General features: G+C 47.5%; 1 protein-coding gene across 1 annotated transcript in view; it reads left to right on the top strand.

Moving 5' to 3' along the window:
* The window catches only part of LOC135510164 (kinesin-like protein KIF1C), a 108,643-nt gene extending 95,736 nt beyond the window's left edge, over positions 1-12,907 (top strand). Inside the window, 4 exon segments of the mRNA XM_064930949.1 lie at positions 6,492-6,779; positions 7,248-7,313; positions 9,499-9,720; positions 9,948-12,907. Coding sequence (XP_064787021.1) covers positions 6,492-6,779; positions 7,248-7,313; positions 9,499-9,720; positions 9,948-10,772 — 1,401 coding nt within the window. The 3' untranslated portion in view covers positions 10,773-12,907.
* Positions 12,908-22,237: the final 9,330 nt, after the last annotated feature.

Here is a 22,237-nt window from a genome sequence, read left to right as displayed (position 1 = left end):
ATACATATTAACCCTGGGGGGGGGGGTGAATAGATACATATTAACCCTGGGGGGGGGGTGAATAGATACATATTAACCCTGGGGGGGTGAATAGATACATATTAACCCTGGGGGGGGGGTGAATAGATACATATTAACCCTGGGGGGGTGAATAGATACATATTAACCCTGGGGGGGGGGTGAATAGATACATATTAACCCTGGGGGGGGGTGAATAGATACATATTAACCCTGGGGGGGGGGGTGAATAGATACATATTAACCCTGGGGGGGTGAATAGATACATATTAACCCTGGGGGGGGGTGAATAGATACATATTAACCCTGGGGGTGAATAGATACATATTAACCCTGGGGGGGGGTGAATAGATACATATTAACCCTGGGGGGGGGGTGAATAGATACATATTAACCCTGGGGGGGGGGTGAATAGATACATATTAACCCTGGGGGGTGAATAGATACATATTAACCCTGGGGGGGGGGGTGAATAGATACATATTAACCCTGGGGGGGGGTGAATAGATACATATTAACCCTGGGGGGGTGAATAGATACATATTAACCCTGGGGGGGGGGTGAATAGATACATATTAACCCTGGGGGGGGGGTGAATAGATACATATTAACCCTGGGGGGGGGTGAATAGATACATATTAACCCTGGGGGTGAATAGATACATATTAACCCTGGGGGGGTGAATAGATACATATTAACCCTGGGGGGGTGAATAGATACATATTAACCCTGGGGGGGTGAATAGATACATATTAACCCTGGGGGGGTGAATAGATACATATTAACCCTGGGGGGGGTGAATAGATACATATTAACCCTGGGGGGGGGGGTGAATAGATACATATTAACCCTGGGGGGGTGAATAGATACATATTAACCCTGGGGGGGGGTGAATAGATACATATTAACCCTGGGGGGGGGGTGAATAGATACATATTAACCCTGGGGGGGGGGTGAATAGATACATATTAACCCTGGGGGGTGAATAGATACATATTAACCCTGGGGGGGTGAATAGATACATATTAACCCTGGGGGGGTGAATAGATACATATTAACCCTGGGGGGGGGTGAATAGATACATATTAACCCTGGGGGTGAATAGATACATATTAACCCTGGGAAGGGGGTGAATAGATACATATTAACCCTGGGGGTGAATAGATACATATTAACCCTGGGGGGGTGAATAGATACATATTAACCCTGGGGGGGGGGTGAATAGATACATATTAACCCTGGGGGGGGGGTGAATAGATACATATTAACCCTGGGGGGGTGAATAGATACATATTAACCCTGGGGGGGGGGGTGAATAGATACATATTAACCCTGGGGGGGTGAATAGATACATATTAACCCTGGGGGGGGTGAATAGATACATATTAACCCTGGGGGGGGGGGTGAATAGATACATATTAACCCTGGGGGGGGGTGAATAGATACATATTAACCCTGGGGGGGGGGGTGAATAGATACATATTAACCCTGGGGGGGTGAATAGATACATATTAACCCTGGGGGGGTGAATAGATACATATTAACCCTGGGGGGGTGAATAGATACATATTAACCCTGGGGGGTGAATAGATACATATTAACCCTGGGGGTGAATAGATACATATTAACCCTGGGGGGGTGAATAGATACATATTAACCCTGGGGGGGTGAATAGATACATATTAACCCTGGGGGGGGGTGAATAGATACATATTAACCCTGGGGGGTGAATAGATACATATTAACCCTGGGGGGGGGTGAATAGATACATATTAACCCTGGGGGGGGTGAATAGATACATATTAACCCTGGGGGGGTGAATAGATACATATTAACCCTGGGGGGGGGTGAATAGATACATATTAACCCTGGGGGGGGGGGTGAATAGATACATATTAACCCTGGGGGGGTGAATAGATACATATTAACCCTGGGGGGGGGGTGAATAGATACATATTAACCCTGGGGGGGTGAATAGATACATATTAACCCTGGGGGGGTGAATAGATACATATTAACCCTGGGGGGGGTGAATAGATACATATTAACCCTGGGGGGGTGAATAGATACATATTAACCCTGGGGGGGGGGGTGAATAGATACATATTAACCCTGGGGGGTGAATAGATACATATTAACCCTGGGGGGGGTGAATAGATACATATTAACCCTGGGGGGGTGAATAGATACATATTAACCCTGGGGGGGGGTGAATAGATACATATTAACCCTGGGGGGGGGGGTGAATAGATACATATTAACCCTGGGGGGGGGGTGAATAGATACATATTAACCCTGGGGGGGGGGGTGAATAGATACATATTAACCCTGGGGGGGGGTGAATAGATACATATTAACCCTGGGGGGGGGGTGAATAGATACATATTAACCCTGGGGGGTGAATAGATACATATTAACCCTGGGGGGGGGTGAATAGATACATATTAACCCTGGGGGGGGGGTGAATAGATACATATTAACCCTGGGGGGGTGAATAGATACATATTAACCCTGGGGGGGGGGGGTGAATAGATACATATTAACCCTGGGGGGGTGAATAGATACATATTAACCCTGGGGGGTGAATAGATACATATTAACCCTGGGGGGGTGAATAGATACATATTAACCCTGGGGGGGGGTGAATAGATACATATTAACCCTGGGGGGGGGGGTGAATAGATACATATTAACCCTGGGGGGGGGTGAATAGATACATATTAACCCTGGGGGAGGGGTGAATAGATACATATTAACCCTGGGGGGTGAATAGATACATATTAACCCTGGGGGGGGGTGAATAGATACATATTAACCCTGGGGAGGGGGTGAATAGATACATATTAACCCTGGGGGGGTGAATAGATACATATTAACCCTGGGGGGTGAATAGATACATATTAACCCTGGGGGGGGGGTGAATAGATACATATTAACCCTGGGGGGGTGAATAGATACATATTAACCCTGGGGGGGTGAATAGATACATATTAACCCTGGGGGAGGGGGGGGGTGAATAGATACATATTAACCCTGGGGGGGGTGAATAGATACATATTAACCCTGGGGGGGGGGGTGAATAGATACATATTAACCCTGGGGGGGTGAATAGATACATATTAACCCTGGGGGGGTGAATAGATACATATTAACCCTGGGGGGGGGTGAATAGATACATATTAACCCTGGGGGGGTGAATAGATACATATTAACCCTGGGGGGTGAATAGATACATATTAACCCTGGGGGGGGGGTGAATAGATACATATTAACCCTGGGGGGGGGGTGAATAGATACATATTAACCCTGGGGGGAGGGGGTGAATAGATACATATTAACCCTGGGGGTGAATAGATACATATTAACCCTGGGGGGGGGTGAATAGATACATATTAACCCTGGGGGAGGGGGGTGAATAGATACATATTAACCCTGGGGGGGGGTGAATAGATACATATTAACCCTGGGGGGGTGAATAGATACATATTAATTAGAACATATTAACCCTGGGGGGGTGAATAGATACATATTAACCCTGGGGGGGGGGTGAATAGATACATATTAACCCTGGGGGGGTGAATAGATACATATTAACCCTGGGGGGGGGGGTGAATAGATACATATTAACCCTGGGGGGGGGGGTGAATAGATACATATTAACCCTGGGGGGGTGAATAGATACATATTAACCCTGGGGGGGGGGGTGAATAGATACATATTAACCCTGGGGGGGGTGAATAGATACATATTAACCCTGGGGGGGTGAATAGATACATATTAACCCTGGGGGGTGAATAGATACATATTAACCCTGGGGGGGGGTGAATAGATACATATTAACCCTGGGGGGGGGGGTGAATAGATACATATTAACCCTGGGGGGGGGGTGAATAGATACATATTAACCCTGGGGGGGGGGTGAATAGATACATATTAACCCTGGGGGGGGGTGAATAGATACATATTAACCCTGGGGGGTGAATAGATACATATTAACCCTGGGGGGGGGGTGAATAGATACATATTAACCCTGGGGGGTGAATAGATACATATTAACCTGGGGGGGGGGGTGAATAGATACATATTAACCCTGGGGGGGGTGAATAGATACATATTAACCCTGGGGGGGGGTGAATAGATACATATTAACCCTGGGGGGGTGAATAGATACATATTAACCCTGGGGGGGTGAATAGATACATATTAACCCTGGGGGGTGAATAGATACATATTAACCCTGGGGGGGTGAATAGATACATATTAACCCTGGGGGTGAATAGATACATATTAACCCTGGGGGGGTGAATAGATACATATTAACCCTGGGGGGGTGAATAGATACATATTAACCCTGGGGGGGTGAATAGATACATATTAACCCTGGGGGGGGGGGTGAATAGATACATATTAACCCTGGGGGGGGGTGAATAGATACATATTAACCCTGGGGGGGGGTGAATAGATACATATTAACCTGGGGGGGGGGGTGAATAGATACATATTAACCCTGGGGGGGGTGAATAGATACATATTAACCCTGGGGGGGGTGAATAATATTAACCCTGGGGGGGGGGTGAATAGATACATATTAACCCTGGGGGGGTGAATAGATACATATTAACCCTGGGGGGGTGAATAGATACATATTAACCCTGGGGGGGTGAATAGGGGGTGAATAGATACATATTAACCCTGGGGGGGTGAATAGATACATATTAACCCTGGGGGGGGTGAATAGATACATATTAACCCTGGGGGGTGAATAGATACATATTAACCCTGGGGGGGTGGGGGGTGAATAGATACATATTAACCCTGGGGGTGAATAGATACATATTAACCCTGGGGGGGGGTGAATAGATACATATTAACCCTGGGGGGGGGGGGTGAATAGATACATATTAACCCTGGGGGGTGAATAGATACATATTAACCCTGGGGGGGTGAATAGATACATATTAACCCTGGGGGGGGTGAATAGATACATATTAACCCTGGGGGGGGGGGGGTGAATAGATACATATTAACCCTGGGGGGGTGAATAGATACATATTAACCCTGGGGGTGAATAGATACATATTAACCCTGGGGGGGTGAATAGATACATATTAACCCTGGGGGGGTGAATAGATACATATTAACCCTGGGGGGGTGAATAGATACATATTAACCCTGGGGGGGTGAATAGATCCATATTAACCCTGGACTCATCTCTCTCTATAACCCTGGGTGATATTAATAGATACATATTAACCCTGGGGGGTGGGTTGCCTTGGGTGATGAATAGATACATATTAACCCTGGACTCTGTGTCTATAGGTTGCCTTGGGTGATATTAATAGATCCATATTAACCCTGGACTCTGTGTCTCTCTCTATAGGTTGCCTTGGGTGATATTAATAGATACATATTAACCCTGGACTCTGTGTCTCTCTCTATAGGTTGCCTTGGGTGAATAGATACATATTAACCCTGGACTCTGTGGGGGGGTGAATAGATACATATTAACCCTAGGTTGGGGTGAATAGATCCATATTAACCCTGTGTCTCTCCCTATAGGTTGCCTTGGGTGAATAGATACATATTAACCCTAGGTTGGGGTGATATTAATAGATACATATTAACCCTAGGTTGGGGGTGAATAGATACATATTAACCCTGGACTCTGTGTCTCTCTCTATAGGTTGCCTTGGATATTAATAGATACATATTAACCCTGGGGTTGCCTTGGGTGAATTATAGATACATATTAACCCTGGACTCTGTGTCTCTCCTATAGGTTGCCTTGGGGGATGAATAGATACATATTAACCCTGGGTTGGGGTGATATTAATAGATCCATATTAACCCTGGACTCTGTGTCTCTCTCTATAGGGCCTTAGGGGGAATAATAGACATATTAACCCTGGGGGGGGTGAATAGATACATATTAACCCTGGGGTTGCCTTGGGGGATATTAATAGATCCATATTAACCCTGGACTCTGTGTCTAGGTTGCCTTGGGGATATTAATAGATCCATATTAACCCTGGACCTGTGTCTCTCTCTATAGGTTGGGGTGATATTAATAGATCCATATTAACCCTGGACTCTGTGTCTCTCTATAGGTTGCCTTGGGTGATATTAATAGATACATATTAACCCTGGACTCTGTGTCTCTCTCTATAGGTTGCCTTGGGTGATATTAATAGATACATATTAACCCTGGACTCTGTGTCTCTCCCTATAGGTTGCCTTGGGTGATATTATTAGATCCATATTAACCCTGGACTCTGTGTCTCTCTCTATAGGTTGCCTTGGGGGATATTAATAGATCCATATTAACCCTGGACTCTGTGTCTCTCTCTATAGGTTGCTTTGGGTGATATTATTAGATCCATATTAACCCTGGACTCTGTGTCTCTCCCTATAGGTTGCCTTGGGTGATATTATTAGATCCATATTAACCCTGGACTCTGTGTCTCTCTCTATAGGTTGCCTTGGGGGATTTCCGTCACTCTCGTCAGGAGATTGAGGCTCTGTCCATTGTGAAGATGAAGGAGCTAACCAGGATGTATTCTAAGAAAGACAACACAGAGGCAGACAGCTGGAGGGATGTGGCTCAAGATGTCTGGGACACCGTGGGGATAGGGGAGGACAGGAGGGAGGAGGTGGAGGAGGGAGTAGGAGGGGCAGGGCCTGGGGGTGTGTACGACCTGAAGGCTCATATTGATAGGCTGACGGATGTTCTACAGGAAGTAAAGATTCAGAATAATATGAAGGTATGTTTCTCTTTTTATGGACTCCTCAATTAGTGTCAGCTGCTTGCTGTTGTGCTGTGCTATTTTGGTACTGATTGTACGTTTATAGACTTTTAAAGTCTCACAGTAATCTCTCTCATCTCTCTCTCTGTGTGTGTCTCTGTGTGTCTCCCTCTCATCTCTCCCTGTCTCTGTGTCTCTCTCTCGCTGTCACTCTTTCTCTCTGTCTCTCTCTCTCTCTCTCTCTCTGTCTCTCTGTGTCTGTCTCTCTCTCTCTCTCTCTCTGTGTCTAATTGTGATTGGTTGTGATTCTGATTCTAATTGTGATTGTTTGTGATTTTGATTCTAATTGTGATTGGTTGTGATTCTGTTTCCAATTGTGATTGTTTGTGATTTTGATTCTAATTGTGATTGTTTGTGATTCTGATTCTAATTGTGATTGGTTGTGATTCTGATTCTAATTGTGATTGGTTGTGATTGTTTGTGAAGGATGAAGAGATCAAAGCTCTGAGAGACAGGATGGTCAAGATGGAGAGCATTATACCTACTGGACAGGTAGAGGGACACACTGGACACCACACTTTAAATGTTTTTTATTCAACCTTTATTTAACTTCAATTCTTATTTACCAAAAGGCCTCCTGTGGGGACGGGGTTGGGATTAAAATACAATATAATACAATATAAATACAGGACAAATCACACATCACGACAAGAGAGACACCACAACACTATATAAAGAGAGACCACAACACTACATAAAGAGAGTCCTAAGACAACACTACATAAAGAGAGACACCACAACACTACATAGAGAGAGTCACCACAACACTACATAAAGAGAGACCACAACACTACATAAAGAGAGTCCTAAGACAACACTACATAAAGAGACACCACAACACTACATAGAGACAACACAACATAAAGAGAGACCACAACACTACATAAAGAGAGACCACAACACTACATAAAGAGACACCACAACACTACATAAAGAGAGACAACACAACATAAAGAGAGACCACAACACTACATAAAGAGAGACCACAACACTACATAAAGAGAGTCCTAAGACAACACTACATAAAGAGAGACAACACAACATAAAGAGAGTCACCACAACACTACATAAAGAGAGACACCACAACACTACATAAAGAGAGACAACACAACACTACATAAAGAGAGACCACAACACTACATAAAGAGAGACCACAACACTACATAAAGAGAGACACCACAACACTACATAAGAGAGTCACCACAACACTACATAAAGAGAGTCACCACAACACACATAGAGACAACACAACATAAAGAGAGACACCACAACACTACATAAAGAGAGACACCACAACACTACATAGAGAGAGACACCACAACACTACATAAAGAGAGACAACACAACACTACATAAAGAGAGACACCACAACACTACATAGAGACAACACAACATAAAGAGAGTCACCACAACACTACATAAAGAGAGACACCACAACACTACATAGAGACAACACAACATAAAGAGAGTCACCACAACACTACATAAAGAGAGACACCACAACACTACATAAAGAGAGACAACACAACACTACATAAAGAGAGACAACACAACACTACATAAAGAGAGACCACAACACTACATAAAGAGAGACAGACAACACAACACTACATAATAAAGAGACACCACAACACTACATAAAGAGACAACACAACACTACATAAAGAGACACCACAACACTACATAAAGAGAGACACCACAACACTACATAAAGACAGACATAAAGAGAGTCACAACACTACATAAAGAGAGACACCACAACACTACATAAAGAGAGACAACACAACACTACATAAAGAGAGACAACACAACACTACATAAAGAGAGACCACAACACTACATAAAGAGAGACACCACAACACTACATAAAGAGAGACCACAACAACATAAAGAGGACACCACAACACTACATAAAGAGGTCTGAATACTTACATAAAGAGAGACCACAACACTACATAAAGAGAGACAACACAACACTACATAAAGAGACACCACAACACTACATAAACAGACACCACAACACTACATAAAGAGACACCAAACACTACATAAAGAGAGTCACCACAACACTACATAAAGAGAGTCACCACAACACTACATAAAGAGAGACCTCATCCTACATCTCTCTCTCTCATGGAAAATGTCATCCCTCCTCTCTCTCATCCCCCTCTCTCTCATCCTTCTCTCTCATCCCCCCATCTATATCACACCCCATCTCTCTCATCCCTTCTCTCTCTCATCCCACATCTCTCTCATCCCTCCTCTCTCTCCTTCCCTCCTCTCTCTCATCCCTCCTCTCTCATCCCACCTCTCTCTCATCCCTCCTCTCTCATCCCTCTCTCTCATCCCCCCTCTCTCTCTCATCCCTCCCCATCTCTCTCATCCCCATCCCTCCTCTCTCTCATCCCCCATCTCTCTCATCCCCCATCTCTCTCATCCCCCATCTCTCTCATCCCTCCTCTCTCTCATCCCTCATCTCTCTCATCCCCCATCCCTCATCTCTCTCATCCCTCCTCTCTCTCATCCCTCCTCTCTCTCATCCCTCCTCTCTCTCATCCCTCATCTCTCTCATCCCCCATCCCTCCTCTCTCTCATCCCTCCTCTCTCTCATCCCTCCTCTCTCTCATCCCTCCTCTCTCTCATCCCCCATCTCTCTCTCTCTCATTCCTCTTCTCAGGAGGAGGACATGGAAAATGACGAGGAGGAAGGGGGCGGTTCCCAATGTGATGGTGACGGGGCCGATGATGACGGACAGCCCAATCCACCCAATGAGAAGAGAGTAGTTAAGCTGATGACAGACGACCCAGCCTTTAGACGGGGGAGGATGAGGTGGCTGAAACAGGAACAGACCCGACTACAGAACCTTCAACAACAGACTATTACTAAAAGACTCAGACAGGTTTGAATACACTCCACCCTCTGTAGTATAGTCCCTGTGACGCAGCTCCACCAGGGGGCCCTGTAGTATAGTCCCTGTGATGCAGCTCCACCAGGGGGCCCTGTAGTATACTCCCTGTGATGCAGCTCCACCAGGGGGCCCTGTAGTATAGTCCCTGTGACGCAGCTCCACCAGGGGGCCCTGTGACGAAGAATATAAACCATTCTAACTTTCTTCTCCTCCTCCAGAACACCCAGAACTCCCCAACCCCCAACACCCCTCTGGTCCCAGTGCACCCCCCCCCTGTGGTCCACCTCCCCGGGACCGGCCGCTTCATCCCCCCACAGGACTGTAAACTCAAGTTCCCCTTCAAGAGCAACCCCCACCACCGTCTCTCATGGAGCCCTGCCACTGCCCTGATGATGCTGGGGGAGGGGGGGGTAGATGGTGAGTGGGAGGAGCGGGCAGAGGGAGGAGGTGGAAAAGCAACTCCCTCTCCTCCTCCTCCTGCTGCTCTCCTCCCACTCCCCTTCCAGATGGTCCCGAGAGGCCACACCCCCTCCCCACACCGCACCTGGCAACAACCACAACAGCACCGTAGCAACAGTAACCATGGGAACCCTCACTTCCCAGTTCCAGGGCAACAGCAGGGGCTGCCTCCGTGGCGGTATAGGCGGAACTCCCTGGACAGCTCCCCGCAGGGCAACAACAACAATCATCAGGGAAACAACTACCCCGGCAACCCCAACAACAACGGAGGTGGTCACCAGGGGCGACCGCGTTATCGTGGAGGAGGGGGGATGGAGGGAAGAGGAAGGGAGAGGGATCAGAGAGGAGGAGGGAGGTTTCAGCAGGGGGGAGACAGAGGAGGGTACCATCACCCCTACTACATCCCTCCTCACCAACACCTCTACCACAGCAGCAGTAACCACCACCCTCCACCAGGGGGCCACATTTCCCCCCAGGGAAGAGGAGGTGGTGCAGGGTGGTTTCAGGAGGGGTACAGCACCCCCCCTCGCATGAAGAGGCAGTTTAGTGCCCCCGATCTGAAGAGCAAGGAGACCCCTGTGTGACCTCTCACCCCTGACCCCACACACAGACAACCTTCCTATAAGGACACTGCATATCCATCTGACAGGCTTATGACCTGTCATAACACTACATACTGCTGTTATAACTGATGCTACTACACTACATGGTGTATAATGTAGCTATATGGACTGAGGCATGTGTGTGTCTGCATGCTTCTGTCTCTGCCATTGTGTAATTGAATACAGAACAGAGTGTGTGTCAACGCTTTGCTTAGCACACAACAATGAGTCTGCACACTCTGTGTCACTCACACACAACACTAAATAACGCCAGTGTGTATGTGTGTATGTGTGTGTTCCTGCTGTAGTGGTTAGCGTTCTCATATACAACAGGTATTTTTAAATATTAGTTCTGAGGGTCTTTCTGAAGGTCAGCAGTTCTGTTTTAGTTGTTGATACGTTTTCATGCACCCGCAGGGCATTATGGGAGGTGCCTTTGGCTGCCTGGCCCACACGACCGTGCCTGCTTTCCCGTCCAAATTACATATGGATCCTTTATTTGACCTGGACGCGCGGCAACACAAAGACCCATCAATCTCAGATAAAGCATCCGAGTGACAGAAACAGCACCCCTCTGTCTGTCTGTCTGTCCCCTCTGTCTGTCCCCTCTGTCTGTCTCCTCTGTCTGTCTGTCCCCTCTGTCTGTCCCTCTGTCTGTCTCCTCTGTCTGTCCCTCTGTCTGTCTCCTCTGTCTGTCTGTCCCCTCTGTCTGTCTCCTTTGTCTGTCTGTCCCCTCTGTCTGTCCCTCTGTCTGTCTGTCCCCTCTGTCTGTACGTCTCCTCTGTCTGTCCCCTCTGTCTGTTTCCTCTGTCTGTCCCCTCTGTCTGTCTCCTCTGTCTGATCTGTGTCCTCTGTGATACTATTTCTGGCCAGACAGCATCAGAGACATATAGTAACATTGATGGGTGCTGATTGGCTCGAATGCTTTCTCCAGTGAGATAGTTACAGCGGAGAGGAAGTCTCTCCAGAGTAAGCCCAATGCGTTTCTATGGGCATAATATGCAGACCTAAGCATGTCGCCTGCCTCCCTGCCATTAGGACAATGACTCCCGTTGTTAGGGCGGAGACATGAGCATCGAGTCATTATATACAGATCTCTGGTTTCAGCCTCTTGGGAATTGGACAGTTGGCAGGTGCACAGGTCTCTGTTAGGATACTTCCCTTAAAGAAAATATATGTTTTGCCAAAATTATATAATTATTCCTGTTGTCCATTTTTTCATTGTCTTTTGTTTGGTGCGCTAAATGTAAGCAATGAGCATGTGTCTGGTTTCTCTGCCCTGATTGTGTTGAGGGAGAGCATGTGTCTGGTTTCTCTTCCCTGGTTGTGTTGAGGGAGAGCATGTGTCTGGTTTCTCTTCCCTGGTTGTGTTGAGGGAGAGCATGTGTCTGGTTTCTCTTCCCTGATCGTGTTGGGGGAGGGCATGTGTCTGGTTTCTCTGCCCTGCTAGTGTTGAGGGAGAGCATGTGTCGGGTTTCTCTTCCCTGGTAGTGTTGAGGGAGAGCATGTGTCTGGTTTCTCTGCCCTGATAATGTTGGGGGAGTGTGCGCACCTGAGCATGCCTAGCAGTAGGCCTACCTGACCTGCTGCGTACATATGTAGAAAAGCTCATTTGGGATGTCTGATTGTCTTAGCCACCAGGTCCACAACTAATCAGCTAAGCCTCTCAGTCATTTTTTCCTCACACAGTTAATGAAGTCTGACATTTTTTTTTACATCCATCGCGAATGATAATAGTTCCTCACGGTTTTTGAAAAAAAACACTCCTGGCCTATGAGAATCACCCAGCCTCGGGGTGAAAAAACCACTCCTGGCCTATGAGAATCACCCAGCCTCGGGGTGAAAAAACCACTCCTGGCCTATGAGAATCACCCAGCCTTGGGGTGAAAAAAGCTAAATATCATGATCTGATGATCGCAGATATCCAGTGGAAACAGCAGAAACTGCTTTCTGTCCTGACCTCACTGGGCCGGAATAGTTGATACAATGTTGCAGGCTCGCTTGCCTTTGGGCTGGACTCAGTTGATGATCAAGTCAAGAACAATGGAAAGGGAGGCAGACAGCAGAGTAGAGAGAGGAGTGCGATTGAAAATGAAAGAATAAATATTTTATCGGGATATTTTTTGACTGTTTTTATTTGTTGGCTTTAGGAATATGTATTTTACTGAGTAGATGACGGGCGTTTTAGGTCTACTGCTACATTGACCTATAGACTATCTCTGAGTTATAGACCTACTGCTACATTGAACTATAGACTATCTCTGAGTTCTAGGCTCTCATTTCTTTAGCAGCCAATGAATCACAGTGTATCAATGTGTCCATATGGCAGAGGCTCTCGCATTGGTTTCATTTTTAACCTTTAGATTTGTATGATTAACCATGTGACAATGATTTTGAGAAGTGAAAATGTTATTATTAAAGTTAAACTGTTCCACGAAAAAAAAAATGCACATACGCAAATCAATTGTAATCTTCCCCAAACTTAAAACTCACCGCCTGTGGTCTTTATATAACATTCATTATAAAAACATGCTGCCTGTCAAAAGCCCATCCAACTGATTTGTTCTGCCACCTGCACCAGAAGAGATTTCAATGAAGATGGTAGTTAGATTTGATGTATGAAGAGTTAGATTTGATGTATGAAGAGAACTTCTATCACAGAACAGACGGACGTTTCTGGGTTGTTTCTGCCTTACCAGACGCCGTGATGGTTTAGCATGCTAGCCTGTTAGCATGTGTTATCCTGAGTTAGCCATGCTATCATCGTAATGGTTTAACATGTTATACTGCGCTAAACAGGTTAGCATGGGTTAGCCTTATGCTAGCCGGGCTCATGTGTTAGCCTAAGGCTTCTGTATTAGCCTGTGTTAGTGTGGGTTAGCCTTAGCCAGCATTTGTTAGCCTTGTTGTTATAATGTATCATAGCTGCATTCAACCCAAAGAGAGCAGAGCAGCAGGAAAGAAGCCTGTGGTGGAGCCCCCTAGTGGCTGGGAGGACCCACAGCATCCTGCCTCAGCTCAGCTGTACAGAGAGACCAGGTCAGGTATATACACTACAAAGGACGTAGTTGGATTCATAGTGTTGCTATAGAAACAGTCTTGGAGATTCTACCTCCATATTGACTTTGGGAATCAGGTTGGGAATATATTCTGGGATATCAGGATCAATAGGAGCTGGCATCGTTGGGAATTGTGAATATGGCACACCTTTGGGATTATATTGAGTTTTTATAATATTCTGTGTTACTATGGTTACTGCGCCTAGGACTTTATAAGACTATAAGAATCAGAGGATGAACTGAAATGACCATTGAATTACAGAAAGCCTTCAAAGGCACAATCTGGAGAAGGATGGAAGGACTAGACTGGAGGAGATTGAGCAGAGGAAAGCAGGAGAGAGATGGAGGATGGGATGGTGTAAAGTAGGAACTATAACCAAGTAGGAAGAGACGAAGTTAGGAGGAATGACCCCTGACACCCTCTGCAGGGAGAAGGGGCTTCTGGGAGATGACTAGTGGAGCTTTTCCACACTTTAACCATTTGACCTTTGATATGAACCAATGGGAAAGCTTCGTTCGGCCTCACACATGGCTATGGAGTCACCATGACGATGACAAAAAACACAGGATGTGGAACATAGGAAGTGGTTCTGATTGGCCGGCACTGAGACGCAGACAGGAATGGGAGTGTCTTGGAACGCCCCCGCCCTCTCTGCTCTCTGACCAATCACAGGACAATCTGAGCATTGCCTCTAGGCGTTCTGGAAGTCGTATTTTCCTTGTTTCTTTTATCTGCTGCGTCTCCAACCATCAGCCTTCTCCAGTTTAATATTAGATTGGCTTCGTCTACATGTAATCTGCCTTGTGATCTCTTCAATAATAATCTACTGCTCTGCTGATACACATCATCACCACCACCCCGATCACCACCACCCACGTCACCACTGCCCCCAGTCACCCCCCCCACCCACCACCGCCCCCATCACCACCACCCACGTCACCACTACCCCCAGTTACCCTCCCCCCGTCAACACCACCCCCATCACCACCATCCCACCATCACCACTGCCCCCAGTTACCCCCCCCCGTCACCACCACCCCCATCACCCCCACCCGTCACCACCGCCCCGATCACCACCACCCCGTCACCACTGCCACCACCACCCACGTCACCACTACCCCCAGTTACCCCCCCCCGTCACCACCACCCCCATCACCACCACCCACGTCACCACTACCCCCAGTTACCCCCCCCACGTCACCACCACCCCCATCACCACCACCCCGTCACCACTACCCCCACCACCCCCTACCCCCAGTCACCACCACCCACCGCCCCCATCACCACCACCCGTCACCACTACCCCCAGTTACCCTCCCCCCCCACCCCCCCCCCCCATCACCACCACCCACGTCACCACTACCCCCAGTTACCCCCCCACCCCCCCGTCCCCCCGCCCCCATTACCACCACCCACGTCACCACTACCCCCAGTCACCCCCCGTCACCACCACCCCCATCACCACCACCCACGTCACCACTACCCCCAGTCACCCCCCACCCCAGTTGTACTCGGAGCTGCTGAAAGGAACATCTGTGTGTTGCGCTCATGGTAACCGCTTGTGTGTGTTTGGGAGGTGTTCTTGATTTAAAGCTGAAAGTGTGTTTTTAATTTGAATATCCAGTTTGTGTGTTAGTTTGGGTCTGGAGGAGGAGGGGGGAGTCACTGCCATGGTAACCAGACAGTAGAACCATCAGTAGAACTCTCAGGGTTCCGTGAGGTTCTAGAACTCCTCTGGTGGTTCTGTGGACTGAGACCACGCCCCCTCCAGCTGGTCGTTCTTTCGTCGTTCTTTTCATTTCTGTGTTGTTTTATTTCCTGCTTTGATTGTTGTTGAGGCTGAATGTGATGATGCAACGATGTGGCAATAAAGATTGACAGAGTCAAACTGATCAACACCGTCTTTGTCTCAGTTTTATCCAGTCCTCAACAGTGACAGCTGTTATTTCATCTCTGATACCTCCGCTCTTCTCTGGGTTTGACAGACAGACCAAAAACCCGCTGACACTCTGTCTGTGGAATGAGTTTGACCCCCCTGTACTACACAGACCCACCTCTTACCTTCTGCTGAATGTTACTGCTGTGCTGTGTCTGTGTGTAGCAGCTGGCTGGTACAAAGCTGAGAACAGGAAACTGTTTCGTGCCCCTCCTGTGACATAAAACAAACTCTGGTTAGAGAATGCCTTTTGGCACAGATACAGGTTCAGCTTAACGTCCTCAAACCCTCACAGTAACCACTAGGAGGGAAATACAAAGCTGACCTCAGATCAGTATCCAGAGGGTGACTTCATCATTTCACCGCAAACAACTGCTCTGCTTCCTCTTTCCCCTAAGGGCCCCTCCCACTGTGAATTCTTATTGGCCAATTTTCCTGAAGTCGAGGTAACCGCTGGCGACGAAAGTCAGCGTTTCCCAAAATAGGTCCTCGAGACCCGAATAGGTGCACGTTTTGGTTTTTGCGCAAACACTACACAGCTGATTCAAATTATCAAAGCCTGATGATTAGTTGGGGGGGAAGAGGTGGAGAAGGAGGGAAGGATGGGAGAGGAGGAGAAGAGGGAAGGATGGGAGATGAGGGAAGGATGGGAGAGGAGGAGATGAGGGAAGGATGGGGAGGAGGAGAAGGAGGAGATGAGGGAAGGATGGGGAGGAGGAGAAGGAGGAGATGAGAAGGATGGGGGAGGAGGAGATGAGGGAAGGATGGGGGGGAGGGAGGAGATGAGGGAAGGATGGGGGAGGATGAGAAGAGGGAAGGATGGGGGAGGAGGAGAAGGAGGACATGAGGGAAGGCTGGGGGAGGATGAGAAGAGGGAAGGATGGGGGAGAGGAGAAGAGGGAAGGATGGGGGAGGAGGAGAAGAGGGAAGGATGGGGGAGGAGGAGAAGGAGGACATGAGGGAAGGCTGGGGGGAGGATGAGAAGAGGGAAGGATGGGGGAGGAGGAGAAGGAGGAGATGAGGGAAGGATGGGGGAGGAGGAGAAGAGGGAAGGATGGGGAGGAGGAGAAGAGGGAAGGATGGGGGAGGAGGAGAAGAGGGAAGGATGGGGGAGGAGGAGGAGGAGATGAGGGAAGGATGGGAGAGGGGGAGGAGGAGATGGGGGAAGGATGGGGGAAGGATGGGAAGGATGGGGGAGGAGGGGAAGGAGGAGATGAGGGAAGGATGGGGGGGAGGAGGAGGGAAGGATGGGGGAGGAGGAGAAGAGGGAAGGATGGGGGAGGGGAGGAGGAGATGAGGGAAGGATGGGAGAGGAGGAGAAGGAGGAGATGGGGGAAGGATGGGGGAAGAGGAGAAGAGGGAAGGATGGGGGAGGAGGAGAAGGAGATGAGGGAAGGATGGGAGAGGAGGAGAAGGAGGAGATGAGGGAAGGATGGGGGAGGAGGAGAAGAGGGAAGGATGGGGGAGGAGGAGAAGGAAGGATGGGGGAGGAGGAGAAGGAAGGATGGGGGAAGAGGAGATGAGGGAAGGATGGGGGAGGAGGAGAAGGAGGAGATGAGGGAAGGATGGGGGAAGAGGAGAAGAGGGAAGGATGGGGGAGGAGGAGAAGGAGGAGATGAGGGAAGGATGGGGGAAGAGGAGAAGAGGGAAGGATGGGGGAGGAGGAGAAGGAGGAGATGAGGGAAGGATGGGGAAGAGGAGAAGAGGGAAGGATGGGGGAGGAGGAGAAGGAGGAGATGAGGGAAGGATGGGGGAGGAGGAGAAGGAGGAGATGAGGGAAGGATGGGGGATGAGGAGAAGCGGGATGGGGGAGGAGAAGGAGGAGATGAGGGAAGGATGGGGGAGGAGGAGAAGGAGGAGATGAGGGAAGGATGGGGGAGGAGGAGAAGAGGGAAGGATGGGGGAGGAGGAGAAGGAGGAGATGAGGGAAGGATGGGGGAGGAGGGATGGTCCTATAGAGAGATTGAGGCTGAATAATGCAGTGTGTTATGGTTAGGGACAGTGTGTTATGGTTGGGGACAGTGTGTTAGGGACAGTGTGTTATGGTTGGGGACAGTGTGTTAGGGACAGTGTGTTTTGGTTAGGGACAGTGTGTTATGGTTAGGGACAGTGTGTTATGGTTAGGGACAGTGTGTTAGGGACAGTGTGTTTTGGTTAGGGACAGTGTGTTGTGGTTGGGGACAGTGTGTTAGGGACAGTGTGTTTTGGTTAGGGACAGTGTGTTATGGTTAGGGACAGTGTGTTATGGTTAGGGACAGTGTGTTGTGTGTTTTGGGGGACAGTGTGTTGTGTTAGGGACACTGTGATTTGGTTAGGGACAGTGTGTTTTGGTTAGGGACCGTGTGTTTTGGTTAGGGACAGTGTGTTGTGGTTGGGGACAGTGTGTTAGGGACAGTGTGTTTTGGTTAGGGACAGTGTGTTATGGTTAGGGACAGTGTGTTATGGTTAGGGACAGTGTGTTAGGGACAGTGTGTTTTGGTTAGGGACAGTGTGTTGTGGTTAGGGACAGTGTGTTAGGGACCCTGTGATTTGGTTAGGGACAGTGTGTTTTGGTTAGGGACCGTGTGTTTTGGTTAGGGACAGTGTTTTGGTTAGGGACAGTGTTATGGTTAGGGACAGTGTGTTTTGGTTAGGGACAGTGTGTTTTGGTTAGGGACAGTGTGTTTTGGTTAGGGACAGTGTGTTTTGGTTAGGGACAGTGTGTTATGGTTAGGGACAGTGTGTTAGGGACAGTGTGTTTTGGTTAGGGACAGTGTGTTATGGTTAGGGACAGTGTGTTATGGTTAGGGACAGTGTGTTAGGGACAGTGTGTTTTGGTTAGGGACAGTGTGTTATGGTTAGGGACAGTGTGTTGTGGTTAGGGACAGTGTGTTAGGGACCGTGTGATTTGGTTATGGACAGTGTGTTTTGGTTAGGGACAGTGTGTTTTGGTTAGGGACAGTGTGTTTTGGTTAGGGACAGTGTGTTTTGGTTAGGGACAGTGTGTTATGTTAGGGACAGTGTGTTTTGGTTAGGGACAGTGTGTTTTGGTTAAGGACAGTGTGTTTTGGTTAGGGACCGTGTGTTTTGGTTAGGGACAGTGTGTTTTGGTTAGGGACAGTGTGTTTTGGTTAGGGACAGTGTGTTTTGGTTAGGGACCGTGTGTTTTGGTTAGGGACAGTGAGTTATGGTTAAGCTAAATGGCTGGTTCAGTTAGCCAGTTCCTGTCGACTTGTTGCCATGGGCAGATCGATTCGAGACTACATTATCTGTGGTAAGCGCAAACTTACGAGGCTGGATCGTCATCTGCTCTCAGTTTACAAACGTAACACTATGAGCCAGATGTACAAAGACGCTATGCGGGTGTCTTTGTCTACCGAGGTGTTAGAGAATACAGCTCCAGCAGAATCCCCATCCTCTGGTAACGAGACCAACATTCCCCTGGGCAACATCTAGGGATGGAGACAGCGGCTTCTCCCCGGGCAACTTCCAGGGATGGACGACAGCGGCTTCTCCCCGGGCAACTTCCAGGGATGGAGACAGCGGCTTCTCCCCGGGCAACTTCCAGGGATGGACGACAGCGGCTTCTCCCCGGGCAACATCTAGGGAAGGACGACAGCGGCTTCTCCCCGGGCAACATCTAGTGATGGACGACAGCGGCTTCTCCCCGGGCAACATCTAGGGATGGACGACAGCGAGATTCCAGGGACGGACAAGAGTGGCTCTTGAAAGAGTTACCATCTCCCAAATTAAACTCTTCACCTATCACATCTACATTTGAAGTCAGAAGTTTACATACACCTTAGCCAAATACATTTACACACAGTTTTTCCACAATTCCTGACATTTAATCAGAGTAAAAATTCCCTGTCTTAGGTCAGTTAGGATCACCACTTTATTTTAAGAATGTGAAATATCAGAATAATAGTAGAGAGTGATTTATTTCAGCTTTTATTTCCTTCATTACATTCCCAGTGGGTCAGAAGTTCACATACACTCAATTAGTATTTGGTAGCATTGCCTTTAAATTGTTTAACTTGGGTCAAACGTTTCGGGGAGCCTTCCACAAGCTTCCCACAATAAGTGTGGTGAATTTTGGCCCATTTCTCCTGATATAGCAGGTGTAACCAAGTCAGGTTTGTAGGCCTCCTTGCTCGCACACGCTTTTTCAATTCTGCCCACATATATTCTATAGGGTTGAGGTCAGGGCTTTGTGATGGCCACTCCAATACCTTGAGTTTGTTGTCCTTTTTTGCCACAACTTTAGAAGTATGCTTGGGGTCATTGTTCATTTGGAAGACCCATTTGCGACCAAGCTTTAACTTCCTGACTGATTTCCTGAGATGTTGCTTCAATATATCCACATAATTTTCCTTCTCATTGATACCATCTATTTTTGTGAAGTGCACCAGTCCCTCCTGCAGCAAAGCACCCCCACTACATGATGCTGCCATCCCCATGCTTCACGGTTGGGATGGTGTTCTTCGGCTTGCAAGCCTCCCCCTCCAAACATAACGATGGTCATTATGGCCAAACAGTTCTAATTTTGTTTCATCAGACCAGAGGACATTTCTCCAAAATGATCTTTGTCCCCATTTGCAGTTGCAAACCGTAGTCTGGCTTTTTTATGGCGGTTTTGAAGCAGTGGCTTCTTCCTTGCTGAGCGGCCTTTCAGGTTATGTCGATATAGGACTCGTTTTACTGTGGATATAGATACTTTTGTACCCATTTCCTCCAGCATCTTCACAAGATCCTTTACTGTTGTTCTGGGATTCATTTGCACTTTTTGCACCAAAGTATGTTAATCTCTAGGAGAAAAATTGGGCGTGCAAAATTATTCAGCCCCTTTACTTTCAGTGCAGCAAACTCTCTCCAGAAGTTCAGTGAGGATCTCTGAATGATCCAATGTTGACCTAAATGACTAATGATGATAAATACAATCCACCTGTGTGTAATCAAGTCTCCGTATAAATGCACCTGCACTGTGATAGTCTCAGAGGTCCGTTAAAAGCGCAGAGAGCATCATGAAGAACAAGGAACACACCAGGCAGGTCCGAGATACTGTTGTGAAGAAGTTTAATGCCGGATTTGGGTACAAAAAGATTTCCCAAGCTTTAAACATCCTAAGGCGCACTGTGCAAGCGATAATATTGAAATGGAAGGAGTATCAGACCACTGCAAATCTACCAAGACCTGGCCGTCCCTCTAAACTTTCAGCTCATACAAGGAGAAGACTGATCAGAGATGCAGCCAAGAGGCCCATGATCACTCTGGATGAACTGCAGAGATCTACAGCTGAGGTGGGAGACTCTGTCCATAGGACAACAATCAGTCGTATATTGCACAAATCTGGCCTTTATGTAAGAGTGGCAAGAAGAAAGCCATTTCTTAAAGATATCCATAAAAAGTGTCATTTAAAGTTTGCCACAAGCCACCTGGGAGACACACCAAACATGTGGAAGAAGGTGCTCTGGTCAGATGAAACCAAAATTGAACTTTTTGGCAACAATGCAAAACGTTATGTTTGGCGTAAAAGCAACACAGCTCATCACAATGAACACACCATCCCCACTGTCAAACATGGTGGTGGCAGCATCATGGTTTGGGCCTGCTTTTCTTCAGCAGGGACAGGGAAGATGGTTAAAATTGATGGGAAGATGGATGGAGCCAAATACAGGACCATTCTGGAAAAAACCCTGATGGAGTCTGCAAAAGACCTGAGACTGGGACGGAGATTTGTCTTCCAACAAGACAATGATCCAAAACATAAAGCAAAATCTACAATGGAATGGTTCAAAAATAAACATATCCAGGTGTTAGAATGGCCAAGTCAAAGTCCAGACCTGAATCCAATCGAGAATCTGTGGAAAGAACTGAAAACTGCTGTTCACAAATGCTCTCCATCCAACCTCACTGAGCTCGAGCTGTTTTGCAAGGAGGAATGGGAAAAAATTTCAGTCTCTCGATGTGCAAAACTGATAGAGACACCCCAAGCGACTTACAGCTGTAATCGCAGCAAAAGGTGGCGCTACAAAGTATTAACTTAAGGGGGCTGAATAATTTTGCACGCCCAATTTTTCAGTTTTTGATTTGTTAAAAAAGTTTGAAATATCCAATAAATGTCGTTCCACTTCATGATTGTGTCTCGCTTGTTGTTGATTCTTCACAAAAAAATACAGTTTTATATCTTTGTTTGAAGCCTGAAATGTGGCAAAAGGTCGCAAAGTTCAAGGGGGCCGAATACTTTCGCAAGGCACTGTATAAACAGTCAACTTATTAATCATAACCTCCTTGCATCCGCAAAAACCAGAGCCTTACTTATGATTCAGTACTACACAAATTGGTTTAATATTTTTTTTACCAGATAACTAAATGGTTACACAGGATAAACATACACACTTAATACAAAAAACAAGTCCCTAGCGGACTGACTATGGCTGCTTGTAACAAAAAAACACAGAGGGCGAGAGGG

This window comes from Oncorhynchus masou, chromosome 23 (assembly GCF_036934945.1).
Source record: "Oncorhynchus masou masou isolate Uvic2021 chromosome 23, UVic_Omas_1.1, whole genome shotgun sequence".
Taxonomy (NCBI): domain Eukaryota; kingdom Metazoa; phylum Chordata; class Actinopteri; order Salmoniformes; family Salmonidae; genus Oncorhynchus; species Oncorhynchus masou.
Note: the sequence above shows the minus strand (reverse complement) of the source record. Positions and strands in the feature narration are given on the sequence as shown.